Here is a 15,441-nt window from a genome sequence, read left to right as displayed (position 1 = left end):
GGATGACCTTGAAGCGAAACCTCATTGTGTATTATTTGCAGTAGGTAGAATCAACCAAAAAGCACCTAAAAGTGAGAGTCGTTCTCACTGATCCTATCTATCACAAAATATTAACAATCAACCTATTACAAACGATACAAATGATGTGTTTGCTTCAAGGTCAGCCGCCTTCTCTTCACGGTCAAGCTTTAGTAAAAAACCTCTTTTTAGATTCACTAATCACCAAAAGAATATAAATGAAAAGCAAAAAATGGATAAATAAAAATATAAAAACAACACGCTACTGCTTTTCACACAAGTGACATCTTCCCCCCTTCGCTGCATTCATTTTAATGAACAGTGGAGGAGATAAAGCTTTGAAATATTACTAAAAGTGACTAGCTATTTCGTTTGGAACATAAATAAATAAGTAATACTTCATTGTTTCAGGGGACTCAGAAGACATGTCTTTTGGTTGATAAGTCATTTGCAGACATCAATGCGGATATCGAGATGCCCCACTCCTCTAATTCTTATCGTACTTCATTACCAGCAAGGTATTTATTATACATGTTTCTAATTACAATTTTCTTTTGACTAATTATGATTCCAATCATAGAAGTAATATTTTTTATTGTTTTGCAGTCAAAACTGGCCTGGGGAGTATGAATTTACGGTATCATTAGAATCTCAAGAAAAATCTAAAAGTGTCGCTTGGACGGTATGTTTTAATTATTTTCTGCCTTATGTCTGTACACATACAACTAAACATCTTTCCGAATTCTTCTTTCATTATATATTTAATGTTTAACTTCTTTATTCATTTTATTACTTCCTTTACCTCAAATTAGCTACATTTAGGACGAAAATTTTGTCCTGCTACATACATGCCTCCCAGTTCTGTTTTCCGAGGAAGCTTCCCACTTTTTTGGGCTACCCCCAACTTTCCGCTTAAGTATGGTTTTCTTCTCTTTTTTTTTCTGCTTTTAAAAATATTTTTCAAAAATATTGCTGCAAATCCTAAAAAGATTAAGTGCGACAAAAAATGATAAAGTTTTATTAAATTACCCCAGATCAGAGATTTTTCTGTCCACTATGTTTTAACATATCTAAAAGTTCCAACGAACATGTCTGCATTTGTTAACAGTGTCCACCATGGCCTGATTAAAATACAATTACGAAATTATTTTAATCCTTAACAACTTCACTTTTTATTTTCTACTGTTTTCATACTCATGAAAATTGCTTTTTCTTTTGCATCTGTGTTGGGTATTGGATTTTTTTTTTCATTTTCGATTATTATTAAGCTTTGTTAAAAGGTTCAATTTTTTTAAAACTTTTTTAATTAGAACTTTACCTCAAGAATGCCTAAACAAAAGTATGTGATCCCTTCGAGAGCGAGTTTTCAAAAGCAGTTTTATTAAATGCTGAAGCAAATAAAATTTAACTTTTTAAAAAATCTAGTTTTCTCCCTTGCTTCATCATGTAAAAATCTACTGTTTTTTGAAGTAAAATCTACTGTTTTTGTTCCTTTCAAAAACGGCAAATATGTACTTTTTGAATAATATTATATTAAGAGCCATTGTCTGTAAGAATCAGGCAGTTTATTGCATTTGTGATTGTTGACATTTTTAATTTTTCTCATTTTCACATATGTTGTTCCTTATCATGAATGTAATGTTTGTGCAAAATATGAGCTTTGTCTAAATTTCCGTTTCTGGGAAATTAAATTTTTAAATTTAGGGGGCGTGGCACATTTTTACGTGTTTTTCATATTTGCAGATTTTAAAGTTCTTGTTGCTTTAAACGCCCCTATAATGACATGGATTTTTAAATTCTATACTATTTTATGGTCTTCTTAGATACTATTACAGCTGTCAAATCGGTGTCACTACGAGGGCGACGGTCACAAACTCCGTTTAAAAATGACCGAAAATGAATTTTTTTACTGCATTCAATGCCAATTTTCTCAAAGCGCCTTCATGATGACACCAACGTTTTTTAGATAAATTCTTAGCTACACTTGCATACATCAACAATATGTAATAAAATTGGTGTCACCATAAGGGCGCCAGAAGATATTGGAACTTTTATGTGATTAATTTCACAAAAATGCAAATGTTTAAAATCTAACTACTACTCTCGCCCTCATAGCAGAGATATGAAACTAATTAAGTTCGATGTAACCAACAAGTTCGTCTAACATATGAACTAAAAAAATCTTTTAAAAAGACTTTTCTAATTCGAATGGCTTTTTGCACGGTTTGTTTTAAACTTTAATATAAAATTACAGTAGTAACACCTAAAATAATATGTTTCTAATGCTTTTTATAAAAAAAAGCTTTATAAAAAGCATTAGAAACACAGTAAATCGATATAGGTACAGATGGACGTATTGTGTAATGTGCATTACAGGCTAAAATAATCGTACTAATATTCATATTTTTTCAACCATACTAATTTTTTATCTGTTATTTATATTAAAAATGTAACTATTTATAACATGATGTCTTAAATAGTTATGATCATAATGTATTATATAGCGAGCATTCACAATGTGAAACATAATTTGAGGATGACGTAGACTAAAACAAAGAAAACGTAAAAAATCAAATCACCCAATTTCAGAAAGACGGTCATCTTGTATTGATATCTGGTAATTTTGTAGCACTAAAGCTTGGGAAAACATGGTATCCCGGAGAAATAGTAGAAGTTGAGCATTTGCAAGTAAAGATCAAATGCATGGCCAGAAGGATTAGAATTAATAAATTTATTTGACTGGAAAAAAGGCGAGTATTGGTATGGTAATCTAAACATATTATGCACAATAGATCCACCTGTACCTACATCAAAACGAGCATTTTCTATTCAAGATAAAGACGCGCTTACTATCCAAAGCTGTTTATGTTAAACGTTGCTTCTTTGTAATAAATTAAAAATAAATATGGGTCAACACTATCTGGGTGTGATAAGATTAAATTAACAAAATACATAAATAAACAAATAAAATAAATTTGTAAAAAAAATAATAAAAAAATGAAAAAAAAAAAAGGACCACAACATACTAACTTCGAATGATTATATTTCCAAAAGTAGTAGGAGTGACACTAATTTTATTAGTTCAAATGTTAGACAAACATGTTGATTATCAAGCTTAATTAGTTTCAGATCTCTGCTATGAGGGGACTAGTTGTATTCAGATTAGCAAATCGTCAACTTCTACTATTTCTCCGGGATACTATGTTTTCCTACTATTTCTCCGGGATGTTTTCCCAAGCTTTAGTGCTACAAAATTACCAGATATCAATAAGAGACGACCGTCTTTCTGAAGTTGGGTGATTTGATTTTTTATGTTTTCTTTGTTTTAGTCTACGTCATCCTCAAATTATGTTTCAGATTCTGAATGCTCGCTATATAATACATTATGTTCATAACTATTTCAGACATTGTTATAAATAGTTGCATTTTTAATATAAATAACAGATAAAAAATTAGTATGGTTGAAAAAATATGAATATTAGTAGGACTATTTTAGCCTATAATGCACATTACACAATACGTCCATCTGTACCTATATCGATTTACTGTATTTCTAATGCTTTTTATAAAGCTTTTTTTTATAAAAAGCATTAGAAACATATTATTTTCGGTGTCACTACTGTAATTTTATATTAAAGTTTAAAACAAACCATGCAAAAAGCCATTCGAATTAGAAAAGTCTTTTTTTAAATAATTCCATAACGTACTAATTTCGAATGATTATATTTCCGAAAGTAATCGGAGTGACACCGATTTTATTAGTTCATATGTTAGACGAACATGTTGGTTATCAAACTTAATTAGTTTCGGATCTCTGCTATGAGGGCGAGAGTAGTAGTTAGATTTTAAACATTTGCATTTTTGTGAAATTTATCACATAAAAGTTCCAATATCTTCTAGCGCCCTCATGGTGACACCAATTTTATTACACATTGTTGATGTATGCAAGTGTAGCTAGGAATTTATTTAAAAACGTTGGTCTCATCATGAAGGCGCTTTGAGAAAATTGGCATTGAATGTAGTGAAAAAATTCATTTTCGGTCATTTTTAAACGGAGTTTGTGACCGTCGCACTCATAGTGACACCGATTTGACAGCTGTAATAGTATCTAAGAAGACCATAAAGTAGTATAGAATTTAAAAATCCATGTGATTATAGGGGCGATTAAAGCAACAAAAACTTTAAAATCAGCAAATTTGAAAAACACGCAAAAATGTGCCACGCCCCCTAAATTTAAAAATTTAATTTCCCAAAAACGGTAATTTAGACAAAGCTCATATTTTGCACAAACATTACATTCATGATAAGGAACAACATTTGCAAAAATAAAGAAAATTAAAAATGTCAACAATCACAACCTGCCTGATCCTTACAGACAATGGCTCTTAAATATTGAATCTGAAGATTTTATGATTTTATTTTCAGCTTTCAGGGTGCTATGCTACCAAAAAGCATTGAAACAACAAGCATATCCTCTTTAAATCAGTACCAAATTGTTGCCAAAAATTCAGGATTTGCACTCTCTTAAGCCACGTCCCATTCTGTAAGGGCTCTTCCACCATCCATCACATAATACTATCTTCTAGTTAATAAATCGTGAATTCATTAGAAAGCAAGATTCTTTCTGGTTCACAGATATACACTTCTGGTATGCTACTACAGATGATTATCCCCTCTCCCTGTAGCATTGGGGGGAGTCTTTTGGTTTGTTGTTCAGTTTGCATGGTGTCGAAAAAGGAATTTTCTCTGCTTAAACAGTTGTGCCAAGAGCCAAAGTGTTAATGTTGCATATTTTAAGTTTGTCTTTTTTCACCATTTAGTATTCAAAGGTGAAAAATAAGCTATATGTCAAGAAAGACTCCCTTTGTCCAATCAGTTTTTCTGCAAGTGAAGTTTTGCCAAGCAATGCCATGATAAGAGCCACTGTTGTTTATTCTTTGCCGCAACATATGACCGATGTTGTTCGACGCTGTCCCACTCACTCCACGAAAGACTTTGATAAAGGTAAATAACTCTAAAGTAGAAGTTGAAGAGTTTTATTCTTTTCGTATCAAAGGCGATTTTGTTTTATTAAATCTCGATTTAAAATTTTCTTCAGGAGTTGCTGAAGCTCATCATCTGATGCGATGCGAGAGTCGTCTGTCGTCCTACCAAGTCGATCCCGGTAATCTTCGCCACAGTGTCGTTGTTCCATTTGAAAATCCTGCAGGTAAGATAACTTCAACAGCTAACAGAAAGAATGCATTCGAACTCGCTTATAGCGAGCCACGATTTAACGATAAACCGGATGTAACGAGGAAACAAGACAAACATGATTAGTGCAAGGTTAAATCAATTTTAGCAGTAGTTTTTTAACAAGTAAATCTCGGTTATAGCGATCAATATTTTTGTGATTATTTGAATTTACATTTATTTCCACCTCTTTGGCCCAGCAAATCTTTTGTCTGAAGTCAACCCAAAATTAGTGATGAAGTCAAAAATTCCACTAACAAGTGATAATGGCATTTTTTTTTCGTTATTTTTGGAGTGCATTACTACAGAAGATTTTCAGGCTGAAATTCTGGCCAAAGCAGCTAAATAAAATGATGAAAGATAAGAGATACAGTTCAAAGTTACTGATTTGGGTCCTTATAAAAATGTAAAAAACAAATTAAATCTGTATGATTTTTTCTCATATTTTTGCGAGTCCATGTTTTATGAGCACTCGGTTGTATCGAAAAGTGAACCCTTCCCTCTCACTCGATACAAACAAGTTCGACTGTAATATGATGATGATAACCTGACAAATTGAGTGAATTTGAGAAACCAGGTGTACAGTTTTTAGCTTACGTTTTTTTTCTTCTTCATATTATCAGCGGTTTTCGTGCAAAGTCAGTAAGAAACGTATTACGGGGATGAGAAAATCCCCCTGTAAATAGCAAAGAAATTGCAGACATGCGTTTGGAGAAATCAAAGAATTTCTTTATCAATGCAAAATTTTGTAACTGAAAGAAGACTTAAATGTAAGAAATCCGAATTAGAAATTTCGTACATTCTGAAACTGATAACTCGACGATCACTTTTAGAAACGCATGCTCAACTTTCACGAAATTTTCGTCGTATTTGACAAAATATCTTCGTGAAAAATAATTAGAATAGGCATTGTCAAATTAACGAAAATTTCGTGAAATTCGAACGTTCGTTTCTGACCCAGCGAGGAAAATATCGTCGTAAAGATTGAATTTTGTCTTACGATTGAATCATCCAAAGGGAGATATTCATTTCTGTGAGTGTAGGTGTGTCCTCGAAGAACCATTTGCCGCGGAACCCCCCTAACATCTAAAACTGATAGGCCGTGTAAACTAAAGCCCTCGATCCGTCTCTTAAGTGGCGACACGCTCCAGCGTCCGCCATTTTGTGTCGTTCCGCAACATTCTCCCTATCTCAACAGTAGAAAAATACAGAGGAGGATCCAGGACTTTAGTGTAAACGGTAGGTGCTGGGAACTTCGGGGTACCATGCTGTGTGAGTGAAGGTGTTGGATTTCTTTGGAAAAACCTAATTACATGTCTGCAATTTTGTTGCTATTTTTATGTTTAGTATGTTGATTTTCTCACTTACTAGGGTAACGGCACGAGTAAGAGACAGTCGTAAGTTTGGATTTAAATAATAAGAAATTTAGGCGGGTAAAACTGATGTTGCTGGCGACCTATGAATACGGTGCAACCATCTAGTGTTATCAGAATTTTATGAGCCAGTTGGTATTTCCAAAGCATTGGTGGAAGGTTATGAACAGTCACCACGTGATCTACCGGTGTTTCATGTTCATTTGAATTTAATAAGGTTTTAGATCTAAAAATAAAGAACTTTTGTACATTTTGAAAAGAAAAAGAGAATTTTGTCCATTACTCATCCTATCTGTTACTGGGTATCATCCGATTTTTCGGTGTCTGTTGCTGGGGGGTCAGACCTTTTTTCGAAATTGAGCAAAGCAGTCAAGCATTAGATGTAGTTGCATGAGGGAAAAATAGTTTTAAAAGTCTAAATACATTAAAAGTCTCGGAAAATTGAGTTAACCAAAGAGCAATGTCTTAAACATGTCTGTTACTGGTACCGTTACTCTATTCTTCGCATGGATACGCTTTACTTTTTATTGTCTTGCTATAAGTTTTGAGATTTTTGTATGTTGCTATCTTAGAAACGTATGCTCAAATTGAAATTTTCGTCGTGTTTTAAGAAAGGGCTTTGTGAAAGAAGCTCTGTGAATATCATTCTTCAAACTGACGAAAATTTCATGAGATTTGTGCATGTGTTTCTTATGCTAGCGAGGAAAAAATCGTCGCAAATGACACAATTTTTCTTAATTGTTTTTTCATGAATCCTCGAAAGTGAGCGTTCTGTTTCTGAGAATGTGTTCTGTTTTGGTAACAGTAGTTGTAGTTCTTTCAGACTCGACTCTTTTCAGTTTAGATGGGCTTCCCCCCCCCCCCATTAAAGTAAACTTATCTAAAGAGGGGGCACGGTAAACGGGAAACATTGGTAAAGGGGAAACATTGAAGGAAGTATGTTAATCCAAACAAAAATCTCTATTTCTTCAAAAACCTTAGATTTTCATGTTCATTCCCTAAAATTTTTGTTTGATCCTTTCAAAAAAAAAAAAAAAAACTTACCGTTTAGAATATGTCTTGGTTGTTCAAAAGATTAGAGCTATGAAACTTTCAACTTCCCCCCCCCCCCCAAAAAAAAAAAATCAAAACAGATTTCGTCTTTTTAGACAACACATAGAGTTTAGATGTCCGTAATAAATTTGATAATTTTGTAATCAATACAATGACGTAACGGTTATAGATAAAGTATGGATAAGGATAGGCGATTGCGATAACAATTTTTCCAAAAAGTATTCAACACTAAACTATTCTTTCTGTTACAAATTATTTTACAATAAATCTATTGCAGTTTTGATCATATTTTCAATGCTTTAAAAATATTTTAATAGAAGTACCGTTACAGAGGAAAAGAGAAGCATAGTTTAAACTCTAAGTAGTGTATTCAGTAAATTACCGCCCATTAGCCAGGGCTAAAGCAGAAATACGTGAAATACACCGCCAGCTCAGTCATCAGCCGAGCACGAAACTGCAGTCCTCGGCTGGAAATGACTGAGCTCGCGGTGTATTTCACGTATCTAAGTAGTGTGTTGATTCAAAGTGAGATCTGTTCTAATAAATAACTTTCAAAAATATTAACACAATTTTGAAACTCCAATTTCTATGTGTCTGCATAATCTGTTTTAATTTTAATTTCCAGCGGGTCAGCAACATTCCACCTACTTGTACAAATTTACTTGTTTTGGATCGTGCTCTGGTGGCCCGAACAGAAAGCCTTTGACGGTGGTTTTTACACTGGAAAAAGAGTAAGTCATATGCACTAGTCTTCATTCATTGTAATTACGTTTCATATTTTCATCCAATTAGATGTTTGTGTTTTCAATTGTTTGAAATACAAGGGCTGTTTTTTTCTTTTTTTTTTCTTTTTTTTTAAACCTCCAATAGTATATCACGTTGAATCCGAAAAAACAATTTTAGTACCCAAAGTAATGTACAATGGGGTTGTTTCCTTCAATCAAAAGTAGTACTTTTTGTAACTGAAATTGATAGAATAAGCAAAAAAATAAAATGGACCCAGAAAGTACTTTCATTTTCCTAACAGTTAATTTTTTAATTAATTTTTTTAAATGTCTGATTTTCCAAACAAGGCGTGGTCTTGATGACGTCACAAATGATGCTCTTTGGCACATCTTTCTATCGCGTTTCCACGTTATGATAATCAAGAAGCGAATTACAATTGCACTCTACGCTTGCTATCAACCATATCGTTGCCAATTCACGTGAATAAAGATGCGAATTAAATATTTTGCTCTGTGAATGGCAACACAGAATGGCATTTCATCACTTGTGATGTCATCGGACAGAAGCATAAACAATGAAAGCGCGCCGATTTAAGCAGTTTTTTTTAATATTAAACTTAAACAAATTATTTAAAAAATGGTCAGATCCTATGTTTTTAAGCATGCTCTTTCAGAAAAAAAAATACTTTTAAAATTTTGGAAACGACCCCATTAAGGCTACTTTTCTGTCTTATCATCTTGATGATTAAGGCATTCGTTATATTTGCGAACAAGCCTTGGAATACATTCTTCATAAAATGAGTGAGTTGTGACTGTTTTTTGAGCTCCTGGTAATGTTGGAAGCTTTGCTTCTCAAGCCACTTCTTTCATCTATAATTCACCTATGGTGAACCTTTGACTTTTCTTAACCACTTGGTCAACTCGTTGAACAAGGCGGTCTGTAGCGACTGATTTGCGTCCTTGATCCCCTACATCTTGCGCATTGAATCGGCAACCTTCAAGCTTTCAACACCATTCAGGTACAGCACCATCACTCCTAAAGCTGTATCCATACACTCGACTCATTCATTGATGAGTTCCCGCTACACTATACCCTTTTGACAAACGAATATAACACTTCACAACTCGCTCTTGGCGGGGGGGATTTGTGCTATGTATAGAGGGGGATTTCTGCTGTTGCACATCAGTCCCCTGCCACATGCCTGGCTTCATAGTTTTCGACCAGAGGTTTAAAAAAAATAAAGTCGTTGTACTATCTTCTTATTGCTGTGGATCCCTTGCTGGATAAAGGATGCTTCTGTACTATTTTCACAACACAAAATGTATAATTTACTAATTTTTTTTTTCTTGTTCGTTCCAGCAAAAACCTTGATGATTTCACAGCTTTGGAATACCTTAAATTTCACGCGAACACAGTTTTTTTCAACTATAAAAGACAGTAGTAAATAAAATAATGTTTCGTTGATACGTAATACACGTTCGAAAATGCCACATTTAGAGAAATTCCCAGTGGTGCCCAAACTTTTTCTACCCGACTGCCGCACCTCATGTTAAAATTATTTTCGCGCGGGTAAGAATACCTATAAAATTTTAAAACATTACAAAATTTTCTAGATAACATGGGAAGATATGGAAAAAGAAAATACAATTAAAAGCCAACAATTGTTGTTTTCCTGACTATGTTTCTTTTTATTGAATACATCTGTTTTCCGGAAATCAATTTCTGAATTTTTGGATCCAAATTTGTGACATTGTCATTAACCGTGCTTTTTGATGTCATTGAACAAAACGGGCTACCAAACGGGATCAGATTGGAGGGTGGGATGTGGCCGGTGGGCGCAGGTTGGGCACCACTGGCATATAACATAACATCGGCGCCGATTCTACTGGAGCAGATTGGACACACGCCCCTTGAAACTATGCATATGGACTTATGAATATTTATTCACATGCCATCAAAACGGATTTTAACAAAACAATCGCTGAAATCATTTTAAACAGAAAATGCTTAACCCGATTCTACCACATATCACATGTATTTTGCCTGTTTGACACATATAACACGTAGCGTTTAAGCAACTAATTCATTAGGAAAAGAAAAAAAACTCAAGACATTATATACAAATACATTCTGAAAAAAATGAAGGCAACTTGATAGATATTCTTAATTCAGCTTCAATAATACTTTTTAAACAATTTTAAAACACTGAACGAGTTTGTTACGAAATGATACTTTGTTTTCTGATAGTTTTAAAGTTACTTATATATCATTTTAAAAAGTTTTTTTCTTTCTTTTGTACTTAGAACTTATTGTATTGTAATTTTCAGAAAGAACAATGCACCCTGCTAAAGACTTCCTTAAATCATACTTCATACACTCAAATGCTGTTTTCTAATAATCTTGCAGTTCTTGGATTTCTATTGCTCTTTAGCTATTATGTTATGATTTTGACTGGATTTATTATTTGTAACAAGCATGCTGACAGTTTGGTTCGTGTTCCGTTTCTATTCCATAATCAAGCGAATAATGTTTGGCTTGTATGAAGCAAACATTGAACTAATGCATACAATATTAATTTTTTTTTTCACCCCAGCAATCAAGTCCATGGTCGTCGTAAGTTAGATGTTAAAATATGTGCTTGCCCAGTTCGCGACCGCAAATCGGAAGAAAGCCAGTTGAACAAAGCATCAATTCCTGTCAAACGAAAGGAGCCTGTAGAACTAAGTATGTCCTTTTCGCCAATAATTTAAAAATGAGACATTCATATATTCCTTGAAGTTATTCTTTTATTTTAAAGATAGTAACACAACGTTAAAATAGCCCACATTTGCAAAAAAAAAAAAAAAAAAAAAAAATGCAGACACTTGTTTTGGGGTTACAAGGGTTTACAACCCTAAATCATCTTTTGGTGGACATTTTTTTTAATCCATAAGCTCTCTTTTCTTGCATTAAAAAAGATGTTCTTTGTAAGCAGGCACCGATTAAAATATCGGGGAGCCCATGGCCAAATGCTTTTTGGGGGCCTCCAGTGTTCAAACTCTACAGTTTTATCCACAGACTAAAGAATTTTTAGCCATTTAGGGGTCCCTAAATAGCGGGGGCCTTAGGTCACGGCCTCGTTGACCTATTCAGTAATCAGGCCCTGCTTGTATCCTTGAAACACGTGTCTGCCCTTTTTTACAACCCTATACTTTTGTAACTTTGTTTTATTATCGTTTTGTTTCTGCACAAAGGTAATTATTTATTTCTTACTATTTTATTTTTCAGTAAGTTTATCTGATACTTTAGAATTTACAAGAAGAGTTTCCTTTCCACCATCGAAGAAGACTAAATTGTTACCTAATAAAGATGGGCAATACATTTTAACGGTAAGTTGACGGTATAAACTTATTATGACAGAAGCGGAAAACTATCTATATTGTTATGTCTGTTGTATCTGTCTGTTTCCCAAACACAATATTTTTCTGTTTCTGTCATATTTAATTTGCAAACTTACTTTTTAACAGAAGAATAAAAAAATGAATTTCTGTCTAATAATAGTTTTAAAGTCACTATAAACCGGTTTCCATAGCAATCATCATCTGTTATATAATCTAGAACGTGCTTTTCTTATGAATGACTGACAGTATTTCAAGCACATTTTTTCATCCTTATCTGAAAGAACGCCAAACAATAAAAACAATTATTTTGACGATGGAATTACGAAGTACGAGTCTTTGAATTATTTTTGCACTGATAATCTAAAATTAACATAAAAATTTCCCCACTGATCTTTTTCAGGAGTTTGCATGCGTGCTACACAAAATTGAATGAGATCAAGCTAACAAAAATACTAGAACGTATCTAGCTTTCAGTACGATAAAATTTTCTGCAACCTTATCCTAAACATAGCAATAAGTTTCACAAAGCTTCTCCGCCATTTCGGAGCACTTTTTTGGGAGGCCCTTTATCCTTAGGATTTGGATCTCGGAAGCTGAAAGTTTGGGTAGATTCGTTTAAAGGCACACCTCTAACCCTCTATAAAATTTCATCCAATTCGGAGATGATCAAGTTGGGACGAGTTGAAAAATTAGGTTAGTTGACATGGAAGACTCTATAATAATTTGTAAAATGAAAAATAGTCATTCTGAAATACAATCTTTATAATTGTGTTACAATTATAAGGAACGGTGACATAAATTTTCATTCAATACTTCCAACTTTTTTTTTCTCGTAATATCCTTTATTCAAGCAGCTTACGAAAAAATAGAACAATTTAAATACATTATAGTGTCGAGAACTTGGATTAATGTGTGCCGAAAAGTAGCCAAGTTTGTAAAAATGCCGGATTGTCGAGAATGCGTGCAACAGGTTTTTTGGGCGGGATTTTTTCGTCCTTCCAGAATGTTAGGGTTTTCTGGATTCGGCCTGGTTATCGAGTGCCGAGTTTTCGGGACTCCATTATACTTTTAAAGGTTAAAAAAATGTTATTTTTTGTTAATAAATGTAACAAGCTTTATACCTTCTTTCCCTCTCAGGTTGACGATGTAGAATGTTATGAATTTCTCCAACAGATGAAAAAGTTTTATGATTTTAGTAAATTGATGAAAAATTTATCTCCAGATACCATGTTAAATATTTTGTAAGTATAATATATTGCTATGATTTAAAAGATGTATTTCTTATTCCAGAAACTTGTTGGTGCTCTTTTATGTTATAGTTCTTTAACTTTTAACATTGATTTAATAATTGCCTAATTTAAAACAACCTTGTGTTGTGAAATAATTTTCTTACTGGCATTATAATGAAAAACAACTGTCAGGTAGTCGGGGAAAATGCAGATTATTCTGACAAAGTCAGAGAAACTCAAATATATGTGTGTGTTTTAACATGATGTTGCCATTTTTAATTTGCAATACAGAAAGTTTAGAGCAGCCTTGAGTCCTTGAGATATTTTGAGGGATTTAAGTTTTGAATCCATCTTTTATCAAGGACAATACAAGACTAAAATTAGAATTAAAAGAATTCAAGCAGCCTTTGAATGCTTTTGTATGTTGCTGTTGTTGTCGTGTGCCAGCTAGCCTGGCAATTTAGGGTGCGCTGCTTCACTTTTCCAACTGTACCGTAATTTGGTGTGAAGTCCGACTTCCACAGTACACACATGCCATAGCAACCCGTTTATAGAATAGGCAGCCATTCACAGCATAACAACACATTCACACAAATCAAGGACAGGAGAGAGAAAGTGCATCCATGCTCAAGCCAGGATTTGAGCCCAGGACCACCTTATCGCAGTCAGACTCCTCTGAACACTAGACAAGGCGGGCAGCAATGCTTTTGTATGGAAAATAGAATTGATGTCGTTGTTGCCAAAAAAATTCTGAAAATACAGGTATACTACAAACAAATATTATAATGTACTAGCTACGTCGTCGGCTTTGCACGGTTCCCCTTAAAAATGAAAGCTATGTTGTCAAGCGACGCGTGTTCAACAGTAATAAAGAGAGAGAGGGGGGGGGGGGGGAAACAGTAAAATTTTGCTGCAGATTGCGGAAAAGTAACCAAAAGGCAAACATTTTAATCCCCCGATTACAGGAAAAGCCTTTAAAACAAAAGACAGAATTTTATTTCTTTATATTGGGGAAAAACATGGCAAAAGATCTTTCTTCTCAATGATTTTCTTCATGCCACAAATTTTAATGAAAGCATTGTTACGGAAAGTTGAGATGAAGCACTGAATAATAATTTAAATTGAGGAAGGCCTTCGGAAAAATAGGGATTTTGTGTCAAAATCTAAGTGTATCACATTTTTAATTGATATCTCCTCTAATTATTCCTGGTTCGATGGTCAGTTCACTGGCGTTCGGGAGAAGTAAATCGGACATACATACATAGATGCACAGGTACATACGCTCAGTTTTTTATGCTATAAGTAAGTAACACTAATGTGAAGACAATTGGTTACATAGCAGTTGATTGGGCTACCGCACATGTCTGAGAACATTATTCGGCAACTAGAATTTAGGTGAAAATATGTTGAACTCCCTTTTGAAATTTGTTGATCAAATCTTGTCAGTTGTTCCTCAAATTTAACATTTGTGCAGAACTACTCATATTAAAAGTTTGCTTTCCTTCTTTTTCTAGGGAACAGCAAAATGACGAACAGGATGACTGACACGTGGCGTCTTTAAGATAAAATTACCATCATACTTTGACTATTTTTCGTTTCTCATTATGATTTAGTTTAGGCATTATATTTCACATTGTTCTCTTCCTTTATATATTTTTTAAATGATCTAATGTTTTTTAAAGTGTTTTAAAGATTTTAATTTGCTGAATGATTTTACGTTATTTCAAATGGATCATGGTGTAGGTGAATTAAGATTTAATGAAGCAGTTATACATGTTTGTATCAAAAGAAATGAAGCTAATGCATTTGTTAATGAGATCATTTTTTAAACTTTTTTTCAATTTTTAAGATTTATAATCTTTTTAAGATATCATTTCATTTTTGAGGAAAATGTATATTTTTTTGCTTATTGAAATTTTTCTAGAAGAATCAAAAGGGCTTTTAAACATGTTTCCAAACTATCTCACTTAACTTTTTGCATTTCCATACACTGTAAATATAACTTGCCAATTATGAGCTGAGTAAGTTTTATCCAGAATGTACATTAAAAAAAATAATAATAAAAATAAAAAATAAATAAATAAAATTGCATTTCTGTGACTCGTGGTTTACGAGAAATATCCGAGAGAAAACTATGATGTCATATCCAGGGTTCGCCGATATATATCAGTCGATATATATCCGATACAGTAGAGAACCAATTATCCGGGAAGTTCGGGACCATCGCTGTCCCGGATATCTGAATTTCCCGGTTTTCTGGATCGCTAAAAAGCGCTATTGGCCGTTTGTTCATGAAACTTAAGTTACTATAATAAATAGTAATACATATTAAAATAAGAAGAAAACGGTTCAGAAATACTTATTATTGAAAGTTATCCATAAGACCTAAGACCCTCACATTCATTTTGAAAAGTGGGAAAAACCACTTTT

General features: G+C 33.4%; 1 protein-coding gene across 1 annotated transcript; it reads left to right on the top strand.

Moving 5' to 3' along the window:
- Positions 1-492: 492 nt before the first annotated feature.
- On the top strand, positions 493-13,027 carry LOC129216382 (cellular tumor antigen p53-like). Its single transcript, XM_054850597.1, has 8 exons — positions 493-536; positions 625-700; positions 4,839-5,022; positions 5,117-5,227; positions 8,302-8,407; positions 10,996-11,126; positions 11,670-11,770; positions 12,920-13,027. Exons 1-8 carry the CDS (start codon positions 493-495, stop codon positions 13,025-13,027), a joined length of 861 nt encoding a protein of 286 aa, XP_054706572.1.
- The last annotated feature ends 2,414 nt before the right edge of the window (positions 13,028-15,441 follow it).

Source organism: Uloborus diversus, chromosome 2, assembly GCF_026930045.1.
Source record: "Uloborus diversus isolate 005 chromosome 2, Udiv.v.3.1, whole genome shotgun sequence".
NCBI lineage: Eukaryota > Metazoa > Arthropoda > Arachnida > Araneae > Uloboridae > Uloborus > Uloborus diversus.
This window is presented reverse-complemented; position numbering and strand designations above follow the sequence as displayed.

Coding starts and splice junctions, on each gene's coding strand:
- LOC129216382 (XM_054850597.1), top strand. CDS start 493: ATGCCCCACTCCTCTAATTCTTATCGTACTTCATTACCAGCAAG. Junction 5,228..8,301: donor TCCATTTGAAAATCCTGCAG/GTAAGATAACTT, acceptor TTTAATTTCCAG/CGGGTCAGCAACATTCCACC. Junction 11,771..12,919: donor ATGGGCAATACATTTTAACG/GTAAGTTGACGG, acceptor TTTCCCTCTCAG/GTTGACGATGTAGAATGTTA.